This window comes from Heliangelus exortis, chromosome Z (assembly GCF_036169615.1).
Source record: "Heliangelus exortis chromosome Z, bHelExo1.hap1, whole genome shotgun sequence".
NCBI lineage: Eukaryota > Metazoa > Chordata > Aves > Apodiformes > Trochilidae > Heliangelus > Heliangelus exortis.
In genome coordinates this window covers 16381143-16401825 of record NC_092454.1, presented here as the reverse complement: position 1 = coordinate 16401825, position 20683 = coordinate 16381143, and the positions used below count along the sequence as shown (strand labels likewise).

General features: G+C 36.7%; 1 protein-coding gene and 1 long non-coding RNA gene across 2 annotated transcripts in view; one reads left to right on the top strand and one right to left on the bottom strand.

Annotated features, from left to right (window-relative positions):
* The window catches only part of HCN1 (hyperpolarization activated cyclic nucleotide gated potassium channel 1), a 176441-nt gene that overhangs the window by 138925 nt on the left and 16833 nt on the right, over positions 1–20683 (top strand). Inside the window, exon 6 of the mRNA XM_071730555.1 lies at positions 16259–16499. Coding sequence (XP_071586656.1) covers positions 16259–16499 — 241 coding nt within the window. The remainder of the gene's footprint in view (positions 1–16258; positions 16500–20683) is intronic.
* Positions 16065–19463, bottom strand: LOC139789618 (uncharacterized). Its single transcript, XR_011723204.1, has 2 exons — positions 19041–19463; positions 16065–17428 (listed from the first exon to the last, which is right to left on the bottom strand). It is a non-coding gene; the product is annotated as an uncharacterized lncRNA (long non-coding RNA).

Here is a 20683-nt window from a genome sequence, read left to right as displayed (position 1 = left end):
AAGTGAAGCTTTGGTCTTTGTTCTTCCCATAGGGATAGAGAATGTAAGTACATTATGGTCTCTACTAGAGCCTAGTGAGTCAGGTGTGAGAGTCTAAAAAAGATCCTGCACTGTGCTTAGTGTTGCATCAAGGGTGGCATTTTGTCACAATTTCTGTAAGGGAGGTACTCTCACAGCAAAATAATGAAAAATCTTCCGTTACTGGATTTATACTTGATACTGATTGTATCTAAGTGATACTAATTTTATCTAAATGAAAACAGGACTTAAGTAAGATCAGTTTGGTACATTAGACAGATTTTTAGAGAAAGTACTTAGTCCTTTCAAAATCAATTTTAAAACTGGCATGTTTTTAACTTCATAATTTTTTTCCAGTTATTAATCTTCTCTTTTTCCCCATTAAAACTCCCCCTTTTGTAATATCTCGCCCTCTATTTAATATTTGGTTTTAAACATCAGAAAATATATTCTCATTTACACTATACTGTAATCCTATGCACAAAGGATGAAACTTCTCTAGAGTGAATGGTATGAGGCTGGAATGTGCTGTGATGACACCATATTATGCTTCAATCCTTTTTAATAGTTTAATTATTATGATTTTGGGATACATACTATCAAATATTAAAATAATGGTAGAAAATCAAATTACTTAATTTAAAAATTATAAATTATCAGAATAAACAGATTATTGGAGATTCGAGGTACTTTGCATGCATAACAACTTAGATCCATAAACTTAGCTCATAAAAGACAGAGAGGTGATGCTGTGATTATAATCCACTGTACTATTATGCATTTTTACATGCAGTGAACTTCGATTTGAAGCTTGAAGAGGAGAACTAGGAAAAATGAAACAGATTTATAGATGTAGTCTATCGATGTAGCTCATTTAAGTATCTCTTTATATAGCTTTCTTTATCTAGAGCATTAAAGTTGGGGGGGGTTGTTTTTTGATTGATTTTTTTTTCACATAGACAAAGAGAAAACATAACTTTAATACATATTCTGGAGTACTGAAGTCATGAGTGAATTATGCAGCATGCAGTCTTGCAGAATAAATGTAGAAATACCATAATACTTCTTATTTAACAAATGCTTGTTACAAAAAAAAAAAAAAAAAAAAAAAAAAAAAAAAAAGTATTATTATTTTCCAAAGATATGCCTATTATTTGTCTAAGGTATGCCTAAATAATTGTCTAAGTATGCAAAGCTTAGGCAATGCTCTAACACCCTCTTATAAAGAACTCTATTCAAGTTTTTAAAATTAAAAATAGTAACAAGTGGGCTGTTTTAAATTCAGAAAACAGCAGATGATCACCAGGTGATAGGATTATTGTGTTGTAAGGTGCTTTGCCCCAGTGGATGTAGCATGCCAACAAAGTGTGCACTCTAAAATCTGTTTCACAAGGACCTAAGACCATGTACTTGAATTTCCTGAACTACGAGGAGAGTGTTTTCTCCTCGATTTGTGCCTGTATACAAATGTACATGCTGCAGTTGAGACACAGCTTTTGAATTGTCAGCAGCTTTTGTTGCTGTTGCATATGTTCGAGAAACTGATCACAGTCCTTCCTGTGTTTGACATGCTTTGTTAGCAAATCCATCCTGAGCTGCAACATGCTTTGGAAAGTTCAAGATCAGCGTGGTTCCAATAATACAAATAATAAGACACCAGCTGTTCTTAGTAATTCATATTTTTGAATGGTCTTGTTACAGCACCTATGGGATTACTTTGTCATAATTGTTTATTTACAATTCCAGACATGACAGTTCTTGCATGAGTTCTTTAAATATACTAATTCGAATCAAATCCACAAATCTTAGTACAATAGTTGCCTTGAGTGGAAAGGGAAGGTACTTGAGAAAAGTAGCAGATTGTTTAGATGCAAAGCAGATACTGTGAGAGGTGTCAAATCCTGTATAGAGTAATTCCAGTCTGTGCCTGCTGTTGTCTGAACTTTTGTTTCAGGCATCTGAAGATGAGATTCAGAAAGGTTCTCCTGGATAGCAGGGTAGAGAAGCAGAGAACAAACACTAATGAACCTACTGCAACAGGAGTGCAGTCCTGTGGAGACCTTCCCACCATAGCCTGATGCAGTCCAAGGTCATGCTTCCAAGTGTCATTCATGTTTCAGTTTTAATGGCATGAAAGGCAGATTAGCTAGCTGATACCACAGTTGTGCTGGAAGCAAGAAATAGAAGAGTCAAGCATTTATTTTTCTTTTCTTCACACAGCTTCTGAAAGCTAGAGAAGATTACTATGTATTAAACAGTGCTTACTACAGCATGTTCATTCCTTTTAGGTCTGTATATGCTACTGCAGTTACAGATGCATTGCTGACTTTTTAGGAACTTAAAAACAGTAGCAAAGTGCTTCATATGACTTCTGAGTTATCTTTGCATCAGTAAACACATTGGTTTAACACTGTGCTTGCTTTGGCTTGGCTAGTGTCATGTTCAGTAGAATTTGGAACATTTTGGTTTATTTAGCTGAAATTGAATGATCTTTTGCCCTAATCCCTCCATTGTGACAATAAGTCCTGTATGTTGAAAGGGTAGAAGTTAATACACATTCCTTTGAACCCTTCAGATAATATCTGACAATAAATGAAAAATAAATATATGAGAATTCTTCATGTGGGGTTGGAAACTACACCATCAGTTTTAATTCAAGATCAGGAGATGCAGTGTCTGGCAATGGGAAAGCAATCTGGTACGTGCCCGAGTTCTCCATTTTCCCCTTGTGGGCTTCTTCAGTAAAAAGTCACAGCACTGGTGTCAAGGGAGCATGTGAGAGAAAAGAGGGGAAGAAAAAGGCAACATGCAGCTCTGATCCCAGTAGAAGATGGGGTGCTGACAATCCAGGGATGTATGTTATGGACTATGCCTATATCCCTTTTCTGAAAATCTCATTCTTAAAAGTAGTGAGAAAGAGCATCTTTTCTAGATCCAGAATCAGGCTGAAGTCTTTTGAAGTATATTTATTTGGAATTGGTAAAAGTGGTCTGAGGGTCATGTAACAAAAAAGTTCTGTGGTCAGTGGGCACCTTGACATGTACCAGTGTCCATGCAAGTCACCACAAATAAAGATTAGAATTGTGACTCAACACCACCGAGAGGAGGTAACATGCTGTGAACTGCTTGATGCAGAAGCAAATGCACTTGCCTGTTCTTCTGCACTCAGTTCCACATAATTATGATAGTAACTGCGTACAGACAGAAGCGTATTATGCATTTCCTAAGCATACATTTGGGGTTCCCTTTTGAAAGTATGCATTTTTCTCAAAGGAAAAGATGAGGAGAATGAAAAGCAATAGAAAAAAAAAATGAAGGTACATTTATGAACTTCATTTCTAGTTGGTACACTGGTAACTTAAGAAGGTATACCTAAAGCTGTGGGAGATACCCAACTTAAAGTCTTCACATCATGACAATGCTACATCAGTGTGTTGCATTTTTCCCAGTGCCACTTGAACAAAAGGATTGGACATTATTTTGAAGCCTTCACAAAATTCTGTCTAACCTCTAGTCTTCGAAGATTACTGCTATCTAGAAAACACAGTAAGCAAATAGTTGCTATCTTTTCTCCAAAAACTGTATTGCAGGTAAACCAAAAGTGAAATACTGATTCAGTTTTAGTACCTGAAAAAATCAGAGGTCTCCTTCTCAGTCACAAAATAACCTCTTGGAAGGAATTTTGCTGAAGAGTAAGCGATTTTAAGATGTAAGAGATTGAATATGTAAGAGATTAAATGGAAACTAGAATTGCAAAAAAGTTTGAAATTACTTATAAATTGACAGATAAGGACATTCAATGTAGATACAGCCATAGGCTTTATACTTGTTAAATTTAAAGATAGATGTCTAATACTGAAGGAACTTATTGTCTGATATTTTTAGTTTTTAACAAGAGTATTCTCCCCCTTGGAACTAAACTGCTGTGATACAAGATTGTCAGAGATGAGTGGAGTTAAAAGCTGGTGTATAATGTGGAGTCTGACACTGTGAGTGCAAGTACAGACTTCCTGGTGGCTCCTGGACTGAGTTCAAGGCAATATTTCTTATCTGTTTTCTTCATCTCTTTTGTGATACCTTCACACAGTTCTGCACAGTGGTAGCGCTGGATCCTAAGACAGCCTCAGTAGGAAGGAGTAGAACACTGACTGGCAAGGAGTATCAGTCAAAGGATTTTAATCTCCCAGCTTGTTCTGTGAAGTCTGTGATTGTCAGTTTTCCTGTGAATAAATCCATTTTTTATTTCTCTCATTTGTAAAACCAAAAAACTCTGTCACTGATCGAGAAGGTACTAATAAGGTACCCCAAAGGACACACAGTTTTGTGACCTAATTGTCGCATATTTGTGCACTCTGATCCTGTACTACATCTGAAGCAACCGATTGTACCTTGATAGAAAGCTAAAATATTTTGCAGAAAAATAAATACCTGTGTGGTCAACAGTTTTCATTTTAATCTTGATTGCAGCAGTTAGGTGGCTGTGCGACTGAAAACTGTTTAATATTTAATTCAGTGATCTCATGAATGTCACTAGCACGTTAATTTTTATTTTTTTTTTCATAGTGAGCTTTATATTGTACTAAATTGAAAATCAGGAAGAGTAAAACTGCTGAGAATAATTTGGAAAATCCAGCTGAATAAAGCATTATGCTGTAGGAGTTTTAACAGATTATTTTGGAAATTCAGTAGCTAGTACAGACATTCACAGTTCCCAAAACACAAATATAACCACTCATTATACCATTCACTGCCGTGTATTACATGAAAACTTGTATATTTATGAAAATAAATCATAATCATCCAGATTCTACCAAGAGCAGGAAGTCTACCATCAGTAGGGGATTGGAAATTAAATAGTTCATGCTTTTTAGCATCTGACTACTTGCACTACTTAGAGGAAGAGGAAAGCTGTCAATATTGTGCGTGGACAGCTTAATATATAACAGACCTTGGGAGGAATTAAGGGGCAATTACATCTACTGAGAAGCAGAAATGCAGGTCTAGGTAGCTTGCTTTGTCATTCTCTAACACCAGATACATTCTTTATAATATACACTGGTGGGTCAAACTTAGAATGTGAGAAAGAGGTTAATACCCTTCCTGAGTGATTATTTAAGGTTCATGGCTGGCCTATTTTTAGACCACCATGTGAGAAGATGTTCACTGAAAATAGATACAGATCATGTGTCCTTGCAGAGTATAGAACATCAGGACATTTCATTTCCAAAGAACATAATTGGGACTGGGAGCAGAATCTTTCCTCTCACCTTTTTGCTTGTAGACTATAACTTCAGTTATACAAGCACAGACTCTTACATTAGTTATATTAACCTCTGAATATTTGACTCAAAGCTAATTTGAAATGTATTTCTAATGGACACATTAACTAGCTAAATTTTGAGAGTTTTTTACATTAAATGTAGAAATAAATGAATCTGTAAGTATATAGATATGTCCATGGACATATACGTATGGGAGAGCATATATCATAGAATGGTCAGACTTGGAAGGGACCCTAAAGATCATCCAGTTCCAACCCTCCTGCATGGGCAGGGACACCTCCCACTAAACCAGGTTGCTCAGAGCCCCATCCAGCCTGGCCTGGACCACTTCAAGGGGTGGAGCTTCCATATATATACATACTCCATATGTACACACATACACAGACTGTCAGGTACATACATGCAAACATGTGTGTCCAAGATGTATGTGTGAGAAAAATACTATACAATAATCTCTTTGTATCTTTTCATAGTACTAAGTACATAGATAGGATTATTTATACCAGTGTGGCCTCTACTTTTCTCACTGTTACAGTGTATCTCAACACATATTTCTTCTGCCATAAGTCTATGGTTATAACATATTATAATGAACTGTAATGACAAGGTTTTTGAGGGCTCTGCTATGATATAGAATCAATATAGATAAATCTATTACTAAAGTAGATATTAAGGTATAGTCTTAAGATCATTTGAAAATCTTCCTGAATAAATTATAGACACATATTTCTTATGGAAATAATTTTCATCTTTAATTCATCAAGTGATTAATTATACTTAAGTGCTATTAGTGGTTAAATAAATTTAAACTTTTAGGCAAGTGTATGAACTAAAATTGTTTTGAAAAAGATTAAAAACTTCAGCTAACTGTGCACCAGCGTCCTGTGGCTGCAGGGTCTCATGCACAGATATTAATGGCAGTTCCCAGGTGCCCTCCTGTCACCAGGCCCCATGTGTTTTTAGTGCATGTCTAGTCCTGGAAAGAAAGCAAAGTGCAAATATTTAAAGCTGATTGCACAGAGTAAGCACAGCATAATTACTAAATGTAGGTGACAGAAGGCTACCAGTATCTTCCTGGTTTCTTGTTTACATCGCTGCTTCCTCTCCATGCTCCCTAGAACAAAAATTTTACGGATTTGCAAAAGATGAGCATGTCCTATGCATCCTTGATCAGTCAAATCTTGAATATGGTTTGGCTCCTTGTTTTAGTGTGGCACTTTTTTTGTTACTCAGATATCATGTCATTATTAAGAGTGTCAGTCTACTGGGTGTTTAAAGAGTCTGATGCATTACTTTCACTCCAGCTCGTATTACTAACCCACACTGACTACTCTACTCCTGCCAGTTTGCCTTCTCTTTCCTCCACATGATATGCTGTCAAGGCTGTTCTTGCTGTCACTGTGCCTACTTGCACTCCTCAAAATTTCTTCCGCTCTTTACACCTCCTGAGCCATTTATGCATCCCCTTCCCCTGAAGCTACCAATATTAGTCAAAATGGCACTCGCAAGCAAATTCTACCTTCAGGGACATCTAGCTGTCACTCTACTAAGTTATTCCCTTTATCTTCATTTTTCTCATCCAGTGATACTGCTTCTTGAACCAGCCTCAATGTCTCACCCTTACAGCTGAGCATCATCCTCATGTTTCACTGTAAAACTGGGCTTTAGAGTCAGAGCCTTCAGTGTTTTTCTACTTCTGCATGCTCAGACTTCAACACTGTGGCCTGAATGTGGGTCATGAGCTCCTTATATTTGTGTTGCAAGTTGCTACTCACAGTATACCATCATTGAGCCCTTGTGCCTGATCCACTCCAGCACCCTTTTCAGTATTTTCCTTTAGAAAAATGGTGTCATAATTAGCTTGTCCCAGTTCACAAAGCAAAGCAGTGACAAAGGCAGATTCAGAATTAGAAAGGGATTGTGCAACCTCCTGATCTTTTTTTTTATATATATATCCTTTTGTTATCTAGAGATGTATACATCTATAGCTGACATTGTAAATATTCTAGCACATACACACACAGACATTCAGTGTTCTGTCACACATTTGTCTAAGAAATCTAAATAGATCATCTCATTGCTTACAAATGCTCTCTTTTGCCAGCTTAAGATATGCATTATACGTAAATGGGACAATATTTAGATTTTGTGTATTAATTTGCTGCTTCTCCCATACTGTCATATAGAGCAGGCCTTCACTGAATACTTAAAAATCAAATTAGATGAAAACAAAAATGTACTTAAAAACTCTAAACATAATGTCAGTGTGGATATTTCCAGCTCAGATAACTGGGATTTATCCAGTATAATCAGTAAGATTTAATTTAAGCCACTTAAAAATTTTATAGAGAAAGGCTTTGAACCAGTGGGCTTTTAATTCATAATTAGAAGTAAGAATTAACCCAGCAATTAACAAGATAGCAATATTTCTGATTCAGAGCTCTTTGAGAGCTTTGAAATAACTTTGTGATCAAATCACCACTAATTTTTAAATAACCAGTATCCTGGTTGCTATTGTTAGTGTGTCAGCAAATATTACACATAGGGTATAGATAAAGCACATTTTATGGAAAGCTACCTCCTTTCTGACTGAGTTGTTTTGGCCATTTAGGATGCAGACCACCGGGGACTGGAAACAGGAGGGACAAAGAGGGAGGAGTGGGATAAAGGAAGGAATTTCTTGCCTATTGCAGAGCTTACAATAAAGTCTCCATGGAAGAATTCCTAGCTTCAAGTTCTGATCTTGATCAAATAAATCCAAATCATAAATATGTAAACATAGAAATTTAAATCCAAGCCATAAAACCATGCTACTTCTCCTAAGGCATGCTGTTTTTTATATGCTAACTAGTTTGTTGATTCAGTACTTTATTTTAGTCCCCAGATAGCCCCCTACTACTTTCAAATATACCTGTGCTTTCCTCCACAAGTTATTCTCTTCAGAGCCTTCCCTTTCTTCAACACAAACTTCATTGTTCTGTTGTCACATACTGTTCTGCATTCTGACCAAAATATTTTACACAACAAATTAATATATTTTACACAATAACACAAAGGTAACTCAGGCTACCCTTGTGAATTCCACTGTCTTTTCCTCTTCTTTCTCTCATGCAAAACTACTCTTCCCTGCACTCAGGTAGAGCATGGGCTGTCCTGAGAACAGCAGCACTAGTTCCAGCAGTATTCTAAAACAAAACCAATTTTTTTTTTTTCTGGCAGTGAGGTAAAATCTCACTAACACTGGGTTTTTTTTATTTTTACCTTTTTTAAGGACACAGTAGAAAATTGGTAAGTGCTACAAAGACCACGTACAAGGTCAACCACAGATCGACTGGTATTACCAAGTGGTATCACTAGAATTTCAGTACAAATGCACAAGAATGAATATGGTTTTCAGAAATACCCAATTACCAGATAGAGGAGGTGACCGGAAGTCCAAAGACTAAAAAAGCAATGCTGCAGTAGATACTAACCGTTGAGCAAGCAGATTAGACAAAGTTCTATAACCAGCTTTCTACTGTTTTTTGGTCTGTGTTTTAGGAAAACATGAGGTGTGCTTCATTCATTCATTAATTCATGCAACAAACATGTTTACTAATTCATGCCACTCTTCTATCTGCTAACACAGTTTTCTGATGTGGGTACCAATAGGGTATGGATACCAATAGGATTTTGTAAACATCTCTTAAGATTCACCTTTCTGCCACAATTTGACAATATATCTACTTAAATCTATAGTCTCACTGCCATATGGGGGCGATTTCAGTCCCTAAAATGCCTTACTACAACAAGATTTCAGTCTTAATTCTTCTCTACCAACACATTATTTAGTAAGTACTGTAGGATTAGTGAATATAACATATAATGAATACACACAGAAACGGGAATGAAGTTATTTGGTCACTCCAGGAAAGAAAACTGAAACAACTATTGCTAAATACATTTACAAATTTCAGTTTACACAAATGGTTATTAACGTACTTGATTACTCAGGGACGGGAAACCGAAATAATTATTGCTAATACATTTACAAATTGGAGTTTATTTATTCAGTTAATAAAAGTGAATGGTATACAGCAACGACTCTATCCTAAAGTACTAATTACGTATTACCTTCTCTAATGAACTGTGCATGTTTTTTTACTGAGAGCATTGATGAAATATGTTCGGTATTATGCTTCAGAAGGGAAAACCTGCAAGAAGTAGAGATTGGTTAACTGGCCCAAACTTTAAGTATTTATCTGGATTATCAGGACTTCTTAGGCTTTGAAATTAAGACTGGCTATCTCACAATTACAGACATCTTTAAATCGTTGCCTGTATCCCTGTTCCTATTTTGATGCTTCTCATCCTTTTCTCAGCTGGAAATTGAACTTAAGAGGCATAGAACATTTCAGAATATTGAAGAAGATGAAAGCTAAATTTCCTTTAAAAATAGTCCAATTAAGGAATGGCTGGACAGTGGGGTGAATGAAAGAGTGGCTAGATAGTGTCTTTTTTCTTTCTTTTCTTCTTTCTTTTGCTCTTTTTTAACCTTCTAAATATAATGGAAGACCCAGATAAGAGAAGCATGAGATGCACAGAACTGCTCTCCCTGAAGCTCCATTAAATCAATTACCAAGCTGGAAAAAAGATGGATATCCTTCATCTGAGTGACTTTATTGGAGGTTTGGTTGAACCATATATCCTCAAAAGGATTATACCATCTGCATTTGAATTTAATGCAATAATAATTCAGAAACATAAAAAATGCATATAAGGGGTTGAATAGAAAATTCTAATCAAGTAGAGAATGGTAGAAAAGTATGCAGAAGGCCAACATTTAATCAATGAAGCCAAGAAAATGTAATTGGTCAAATCTATATTCCTTCTGCTTGCAAATACATAAAAAAGATTGCTTTCTTTTAGGAGACAGCAATACTAGCTACCATATGTTCTCTTTAAGGCTGACTTGTCTTAAACTGTGTTGAACAGATCTAGATGGAAAAAAATATCCTGCTTCAACTTAGTTCTGGTAGAATCCAAGCAGGGATTTCATTCATTATATTGCTGGAAAGCACATACATTCCTTTCTTGCTTTTGGCTGTGTAAGCTTCTCTTAAGCTGGCTTCTGGAAAAATTTATGCATCTGGGCATAAATGATATGCTGGAAGTCTTGGGGACCTAAGGGCTTTCAAAATGCAAATACACAGGCTGGTCACTGGTTTGCAAGACAGCTGAAACTGCCCATACTGTCTCTGCCTTAGAGATCAGTGTTCTCAGGTGTAATGCTTTGTCTGTCTGTAGGTCAAACATGTAGGTTACCCCAGATCAAAGCATACTTTGCCTTTAAAATTAGTAAAGTTTTCAAAAACACATACACACAATATCCAGCTATTTTAACAGAATGGCAAAATATCAAAGTCCTGCAGAGAAAAGAACTGTGTTTCTCAATGCAGCTTTTGACAAAAATAATGGTATCCAAGAGTTACTCTACTCTTAAGTAAAACTTAAGCACAGCTTGTGTGACAAATCGATCAAAGTAATTAAAAAGTGGAAAATTTTGGAAATCACATTCTAAGAGAAAAATGCCCTTAGTCAGTATTACTTATATGAATTCTTCTGAGTAAAATTTATTTTTAGGTCATACACTTTGTATAGATAACTAAACAGGATGTGTCAGAGCAAATTGAACAATTTCAGGTGCACCAGAAATGAATATTGCATCCCATTGCCACATGTAGATTTTCTGGCTCTAAACAAGTTGTGAGCTAATGTTGTAGTCATTCCCTCAGTGGGGTACTAATCCTACTTCTCCTGATTGCCTGCTGTCATAAAACCTGTAAGAACTTAATATGACTGGGGTGCTTCCTTTCTGCCAAAGTTGACAATAATTGTCCAATGGGTTAACAAATTACATGAACATGAACATATACAGATTATGACTCTCTAAAGCTCAATTTAAATATTTTAAAAGTTCTCTCTTAATCATTTGCTAGTAATTTTTCTTCCATGACTTGTTTCTAAGAGAAAAACTTGCTTTTTCAGTAAAGTGTTTCTTACCTTTAATACCAAGGTAATTAAGACTGATTTGGTTTCTCATCCTTTTAAACCAGAGTGTAAAGGAGGGACACTCAGAAAGAAGAAAAAGAAGGAAAAAAAATGTGCAGTGTTAAAGTTATGCACTAGGTTTTTGCAATAGTATGCATGTGACCTAATGAAACTAAGATCATTTTTGATGAATAGACTTTGTTGGCCTACACATAACAAGGATGTAGTTTTCTGGTGGCCCTAGTACCACATAATGAATCTTTCAGACATAGATATCTTTCAAAAACTTTGTCTGCTTTTTTTCTAGCAACAGATTTTTCCAGTCTGTCTAACTTAAAACACTAGCTCTGTAGAAGTCCTAAAGATTCTAACAGATTCCATCAGAGAAGTTAACCACTGCCATGCCTCAGTCACACCTGGGACAGCAAACTTTTGAAATGTGAGATGCATCTTGAGATGCATTGGAGCAGTTATCCAGAAATACTGAACCCATGAAAAAATGAGCCAGGGTAGTTACCTAACCAGTCTCTTACATAAAGCAAACCGTTACACCTTCAACTTAGTTCTTGTATGACAAGACCAGTACTTGAATAAGATCAAGATGTACTCTGTGTAGGTGTGAATCACTCTTGCCCTTTAACCACTTCAGCTATATAATACACTCCTAATCTTTTCCTCAGGCTTCACTTTGTATTTTCTTTGTGTAGAGGTGAAACAAAATCATTATTACCTTTAATTAAAATATTGTGTTGGGCAGCACAATCTGGTTTCTGTCTGGCTCCAAAGAACTACTTGAAGAAAATGTAAGTGAAAGATTTTTCTCTTCACAAAATGTTTACTTTTAATTTGGCACTTTGTTCTTTAGTTACTTTTCTTTTAAAACATAGAACTATTTCTCCTAGTACTTTCTTAGTTACATAATACACATTCATAATATTTAATGTTTCTTTCTCCCCAAGATGATATTAAAAGTAATACACAAGAATCTGAAATTGCAGCACTGCCTGTGATTAAGACCCAGGGAAATGCATTTTACTTGCTCTGAATGATCTCGTATTTAAATAAAAGAACACTAAAGGAAAACGAAGCACTTAAAAGTGACACATTTCTTTCTGCCTTAGTAATTTTCTACCTTCTAACATCTTAAATAAGGAAAGTTTTACTTCGGCATACACTTTCACAGAAAATTAATCAACATTAATGCATTGCTAGGACATAACAGACAAAATTACCACAGCAGGGTGGTTTATGTAGCTATGTTGGTACCTTCATTAGGCAACTCAGGCTGTGCAGCTAATATATATGTGTGTGTATATATGGTATATGCAGGTACGAACTTCATATTGAGAGAGAAAGGTGGCCAGAAATGGGGCCATAATAGGGCATCCCATTCCAAGGGCGAAGATCCTGCAACAAGGACTTTTTTTCTTGAGATTTCCAGGACAAGATGAATTTCTTTCTGGTTGGGCAGGAATGGGTCTGTGCAGAATTCTCCCTTATGTCTATATCATACATTTAAGGCAGCAGAACATTACTGATCACTTGCATTTTATTCCTGATTTCCCTTTTGTTTGCTTCATCTGCTTCATCTATTTCTCACATTCAGCTCCAATACACCTTTACTCCAGTTTTCTTCTTTTGTGCTCTCACCTTTCAGGATTTCTCAGTTTGTTTTCGAAGGCAACCTTCCTGCCCTATTTTTTTCCCTTTCTTATAGGTCTTTGTGTTCCTTCTCTTTGTTTTCCTTTCATTCTCTCATAATACTGCTAGGTCTATTTTACTTTTCTTTTCCGTGATCATGACTAGCTTCACTCGTCCAACCTTTTCTGTAATTTTCCACCAGCTTCTATATAATTTCCTGTCAATTTTTGCTTTCTTTAGTAATTCCTTTCTCTGCTTCCTGGAAACGCAAGACAATCTATTCACTTTCAGAAAAGAAAACAGCCATCAAGTCTATCTAAAGTCCCTGAGCAAGGCAAGACAAGAAATAGTTATTGCCAGCTTGCCAGCATCAGCTGTGATTGCAGCAACACAGCCTCATACATGAGGATGTAGCCTGAGGCTTCTCGTGTCACACCACTATGCTGCAAGCAGTGGGGGCGGAGAATAACTTTCCCTTGGGAGTAAGGTGGTGATTGAAGCTTTACTGAGAAATGGGGTATTTAGATTAGAAGGAAAACAAGCTTCTCCTCATTCTTTAGAAAGACAGTCAACTAGAATATCTTAATATTTATCCCTTCATACAGAATATACTTGAAGCATTATCTTGGGATTACTCCACTTAATATATCACCAGGATTCACTGATCTTGAATGCCAATGACACCTACGTGGTAGTTCCCACTATCCAATTCTGTTGCTTGAGATGATTTTTGAGTTCAGGAGGAAAGCAACACATCTTAAATAATTTTTTTCATGTTTTTTTTAGAATCATGATTAGTGTGTTTGGTGGTTAAGCTCTGATCCCAGTATCATGTATGTAGATAGTGTTGTTCCATGTTGTTGCTTCAGTGCCATCTGTGTCTTTGCTTCCACTGAATGGGAATCATAGCCAGACTTTTCTTACTTTCTATAAGCAGGAGTCTCCCAGTCATTATGAATCTCATTGCTCTTTTCCTCTTATCTTTTCTGCTTCCATTCTTGCCATGTACATTTCAAGTTTCATATGACCATGAAGAAGTCTGCTCTTGGTCTCACATCTGTCTCCTGTCTTAATCCATCTCATTTGTGCTGGGTCCATACATGATGCAATGTTTCAGGCATGCCAAAACACTCATAAGAAGGGTAAGTTATGGCAGTCAAGTGGGATAGGGAGAGTGAGGCAGTACAGTGAAAAATGATGGGAGAGGAGTCTTGTTCTGTGTCTATCACTTATAAATAGTTCTGAGATTAAATGTCTTGGTAGAAACATATTGCCCCTGAATTCCACTGGAGTTTAATGTTTCACTTCAAAGATGTAGCATTTTACTCCTCACTCACTAAGCCTTTAACCTAATAATTCTGGAATCAAATATGCATTAAATCATATATGTATATGTGTATATATATATATATATATATATATATATATGTCCTTGGCTCATTTAAGAGGGAAAAATAAGAGGAAGGGTTAAAAGGCTTCTATAATGTTTCTGTATGTATATATATGTGATGCTGCTGAGACCAGAGTTAAAGAGAGTTGCTGTACTGCCTATTCAGAGTCAATGTTCATTTCTCCTTAGAGACGCTTGTCATTATGTAATGACACTTTCCTATGGGATTGTCAGAATATATCATAAGTCTATCCTAGGAGTAGCACTAGGAAGTAAGTTTGCCCCCTTTTTCCTTTCTTTAATGGAAAATAAGACATTGCTGGACGTAACAGCTTTCTACTTCCCAAGTGCCTGGTGAGATGCTTTATTGCACATTATTTTCCCAAGTTCCACTGGATTTACTTTGAAAGGATATAATTTCTCTGGGAAAGGTGATTGTTCCCTCACTCTTAGAGCATTCCCGTGCTTCTTAATTGCCTCAGTAGCCAATGGCTTCTTTTCAAAGGCATTTTCTCACCTCCTTCCTTGGCACAAGTGGACTGATTTGAAGAACCCATTATGGTTTTGTTGCTTATACTGTGGAATCATTGAACTTCCAATCAAGTCTGCAAGGAGGGTGTCACATGATGGGGGTGGAAAGAGAAGAAGGGAATTTATCTGAACTGTGGGTGAGTGTGTCTTAGCTTGCTGCCCAGAGAGCTGTCTGCATGAGGTGTATGAGATACTTAAATATAAAAGAGTAGATACATTGGAGGTTTGCAAAACAACTTCCAGCAAGAGTCCACTGGGACACAGTTATGTGTGTGAGAGCAGAGCACTGGTGGGTGGGATGTCTCATTTACATCAATTATAAAGCCTTGTCTTAGTTTAAGAAATGCTAGGGATACTCCACTCACAATGACATTATATTTAGTTTTCCAAAGAAGTAAGGTGACTGCTGGTTGTGTTTTTCTTTTATTTGCTTTTTTATGTAGATGATGATACATGCTTTTAATGTTGTGTTTGGGTTGCTAACTTGGTAGATGTTGCCTGCCCGAGCACCTCTCCATACTGATTAGTCTCAGCTCTTCAATACACGGTTAAATCTGCATGACAAATGACCACATTGATTTTCCTAAGACAAAATAATACCTGCAAGAATTCTTTCAGAATTCTTTTCATTCTTTTAATTTAAAGTAACTAGGACATTCAGAGATTTTTGGTACTAATACTGTCATATATATGTGCTCATAGTTTGTTCTGTAAATGTAAATATTCTTGGTGGGAAGACACCCTTAAGGGCTGTAGCAATGTCAGGAAAATAGCACTGTTTTCTGCATATTAGGGTCTGCTGTATATGCTTTTCTTGGAAGGAGAGGAATGTATGCCTCTGTGTTTATAAAATGAATTAAATTCAAGGAAAGAAATTTTCCTGTTGATTTCAGCTAGGCCCTGCAGCTAACTGCAATGTACATTTATATTACCACTGTATCTGTTTTGATAGGGAAGATGTTACTGATATTTGAAAACACTGGGCTTGCATAACTTTATCATTAATACAGTTATTGCAGCAGCTAATCTTATTATAAGGCAATGTAACTCCTATTTAATTTTTGTCTTTCTGTCATACTTTTCTGCTTAAAATGGACAGGGAACAATAAAAAATATGAAGAATGGCCTGAAGAAGACAACCTTTCACCTTAGAAATACAAATCAGACTGCACTGATGTTTCAGTCACTTTATGAGAAACACATTTAAATATGACAAAAATATTTAAAAATTAGGCAGAGAAAGAAATACTGAAAAAGTCTCATATAAGCATAAAGATATTTCTTTGAAGACAGTGGATTTCTTAATGTCCATCATATTGTATATATTTGCTGAACATTATTATTGTTATGTTTCCTTCTCCTGTAGGAGATTGTCAACTTCAACTGTCGGAAGCTGGTTGCTACCATGCCTCTTTTTGCTAATGCAGACCCAAATTTTGTGACTGCCATGCTAAGCAAACTGCGATTTGAGGTGTTCCAGCCTGGAGATTATATTATCCGAGAAGGAGCTGTGGGTAAAAAGATGTATTTCATTCAGCATGGTGTTGCTGGTGTCATCACCAAATCTAACAAGGAGCTAAAGCTGACAGATGGCTCTTACTTTGGTGGTGAGTAGAAAAAATCGATGGTAACTTGGAGTGAATGCACTAGAACAAAACAAGATCAGACACCAGACACATGAAGACATCAGAATCAGCCTACTGAATGTCTTTTGCCTAGACAATTCCAACTGCAGTGAGGAATGCACAAAACAGTTCTGAATAAGACATTCAAAGTCTGCTGACTGCTGTGAGGATAGCTATTAAGAAGCAGAATGACCTTCCTGAATTTTGAAGTTATTTTTAATTTAGAGCTCTGTTACTAAACAGTCAGTATATAAAGAAAAAATATCATAATTTGCATAGTAATTTTTTAGCTTTTTAAAGATAAAATAAGCAGGGTTCATTATCTTTGAAAAGGGATATAATTTTTTATATAAAAATGGGAGGTAAAAAAGGATATAAATGTAAAGTACTTCTCAAAGGTAAAAATCACTGTGACAACATCAAAATTAGGCAATGCATAAAAGATCATTATTTATATGAGACATTTTGGTATTCCTGAATATTTTGAGTTGTTGTTAGTGCTTTTTCACTGAACTTTAGCATACAGGAACATTCATCCTTCCAGAATATACTGTGAGAAACCAGAATCCATATCTGGCTAGACAGCTCTCTAACAGACGCATATTAATAAAGAACAGACATTAATTTTAATGCAAATTAAATTAATATTATAATTGTAATGAAAAATACTTTTTCCTTTATATGAATGCATCTGAATATCTATAGCTGGGTGAAAGCAATGGCTTTTTTTAATTGTTTCCATATACTGATTGACTAGTATGAAAATGTTGTTCCCTGGGACTGTACTTTGTCTTCATGCAACAGAACAGGGGTCTGCTTCTGTGTGTAGCAGTAAGGCTGGTTTCCACAAGCTGACTGGGTACCACTTTTTCCCATTATGGTTACAGATAGTTGCTCATTGTATTTATTTTCTGTTGAATCATACTAAAATAGAGACAAAAGCCTTTCAGAAAGCATTCAACTGAAAGCCTAATCAGTGGCATTTAGTTGGTATACAGAAGTGGGAAGCTTAGAAGAGTCAACTATGCTCTGTGTTTGAGTAGAGTTACTTAACTAATCCCATTTTAAAATAATATGCTAAAGCAACTTGTACTGATCTGACCAGCAGGCCTTGTCATGATTCAGGCACCTCTGCAAGGTGATTTGTACCAGTATTTGTAGAAGCATTTCAGTAAAGAGGTCTTGTGCTTATCCCATGGGCTTAAACTGTAGAAGCTGAAGACAGGAGATTAAGGAGAGAGAAAAGGTAAATGCTGAAGATGAAGAAACAGAGCAACCATGGTCTTGGTCTTCTCAATGCCTAGCAGTGCCCCAGTTTATGAAAATGAGCCTGCAAGAGTCCATGTGCTGAATCTGACCATAATACTGCTCTGAACCATCAGGGGATCAGAGGAGATTGCACATGAAAGTATTTTACATAACTATCAGCCTGTTGTTGCAGTGCAGACAACTACTTAGCTCATCCTGTTCCTCTGCTACCCCTCTCAGCATGAATGCAGGGAAGAAAAAAAAAAAAAAAAAAAGCTAAAAAAGCTATTTGCACTATCCAAACAGTGTAGCATCTTACAAGGGGTGCAATAACGGAAGTAAATATATCTAAAGCCTAACAGCAGCTGGAGCACCTGGGAGATAATAGTTGGTGCTGGATGCATGGAAGAGAGGAAGAGAGGGGAAGAGAGAGGAGAGCAGAGCAGAGCAGAGCAGAGCAGAGCAGAGAGGGAGTTGGGGAAGGAAGTGCCCTTTTTGATTCAATTCTGTTTTAACAAAATACCATATACCATTTTGATTTCCCAGAAGGGAATTTCAGGCCCTGGAGAAGAGCAGGCTGCTTGATCGCAGCTGAAAACAGAAGAACCAAGCTTCACAGCTATGAATTGGAAGGTTTGGTTTGTTGAAGCAGAAAAAAAAATAATTCTAATATTCTCACTCTTTGGAGAAGACATTCTTTCCTTGAAGTGTGCATCAGATATGACAAATATATATATATATCAGATATATGTGTATCATCCTGACAAAAGCAGGTACAAGAAATGTTGCAGTGTAACAAAAGTAAGCTGGGAAAATAAGCCCGTGTTCAAATCCTAAGAAAAATAACCTCTTTTTTCCCCATTAGAGACACACAAAATCTGAGGCTGAGCTATCATTTAAGAAACTGCAACCTAAAATTTCAGTTGTATAGCTCCCATGTCTGACACAATAAATCAGTAGGTGCACTTGTGGTCTTACAAGGAAGGGAAGGACATATAGGTGACAGGAGGATACCGTACCTGGACAAATCCTTTTTCAAGTTTGAAATGTCTTTTGAATTGGAAGTTACTAGTCCTAGCTTGAAGATACCATTGGACATATCAGGTATGTTCTAAACCTGAGTTTCCTGGGTACCCTAGCTCTGGGGAGATCTGAGAGGAGTCCCTGGAAGGTTGGCTGGACTCCAGAACTCAGGAAGGGTTTCATAAACATCCTGACTTGGATCTGGAAAAAAATAGTCGGACTTAAAATATGTAAAATGTTTGGGGTACTCACCACATTGTATTAGTAGAAAGTTTTGACATCCTGGAGCTACTAGAGAACAGGAGGTTAGTATGAAAGCCAAGATTTAGGATGATTCAAAGCAATGTCACCAGTATTGAATGCAGAGTTAGAGTGGATATGAGAGAGAGCCTGGAAAACCAAAAACTGCAGTAATAAGGAGAGGAAATAGCTGGAGGTTTGAATACTGAGATGCTGTTGAATATTTAAATTCTCTCGCCTGATCTTTGCTCTTAATTAAAATGCAGGCTTCCCTATGGATCTGGGTGTTACAAGGCTGATGAAACTAGATAAATCTTACAGATGCCTGGAAATTCTTCTCAAATGTGTCTGCATACTTGTCGGCAGGAGATTAATCAGACCATATATCACCTCTGCTTTACGTTCTCTGTTGATTTTTGAGGGAGGTGCAAAGTAGTGACTCTAGAGAGCCTTCCATGGACATAGACTTGATTCATGTCATCTTTTTTCCTTACTGGTCCTCACTGATTTCTCCTTTCTGGACAGGAGGAGTAAGTACAAAACAGTAATCACAGAGATCATGTGGTTTATTTTTTGCTATTCCTATGGGAAAAGCATGGGAATTGCTTCTTAACTTTCATGTCTGTTCATAAATATAATCATCTTGAACTTTGTGTTCAGTAATATTACTCAGTCTAAAAGCAGGTGGGATGGGAATCTTCATCCCAGCAAGTCTTCTTCAGACTGCTGATTGAACAGTGTTATCATCCTGCATATCTAATCCAAGTTTTTTCATAAAGATTCAGGACAATCCATTTCCCATTGTCTTTTACTGGATTGCTTTAATTTATAATCTCTAAACACACATGGTATGCTTGTGTAAGTTTTTCACAAGGGACAGGAATTAGGCAATGAAGAATACATTAAGTTGATTTTTACTGTGTTGTCCTGTTGGGGATTGACTTTTTATAAGGGCATGTAGCAACCAGACAAGGAGTAATAGGTTTAAACTGGAACAGTTTAAAGGGGAGATTTAGATTAGACATTAGGTAGAAATTCTTTAATGTGAGGGTGGTGACACACTGGGGCAGGTTGCCCTGGGAAGTTGTGGATGCCCCCTCCATGGAAGTGTTCAAGGCCAGGTGGGATGGCAGCTTGGTGTAGTGGGAGGTGTCCCTGCCCTTGGAAGCACGTTGGAGACAGGTGATCTTTAAGGTCCCTTCCGACCCAAACCATTCTGTCACAGCATTGTCATGGTTGGAAAAGACCTCTGAAATCACTGCATCCAACCATATGATTCTGTGAATTGTGTAGTAATTTCTACATCAGCCAAACTGTGTAAACCACAGTTATCACTGGAGAATTTCAGGATTTTAATACTCTATAACTGCTTTAATTGGATTCTCAAGGACCATATCTTGTTATTTTTGAGGAAATACAGCAATACTCATTTTTTCCTAAACTTCCTTGGATTTTTTTATATCTACCTTATTTTGTTCACCTTTCTTAATACCTCAGCAGTTCAAACTCATTTATGCTGTAATACCAGCAGTGAATGTAGGGAGGATATTGCCACATTTCAGTCCTGCTAACCCTCTCCTTCTGAGTACCAGATGTTTGTATTTTACTCATAATCAGGAATGCCTGAACAGATTTCTTTCTTCCTCACAAGACAC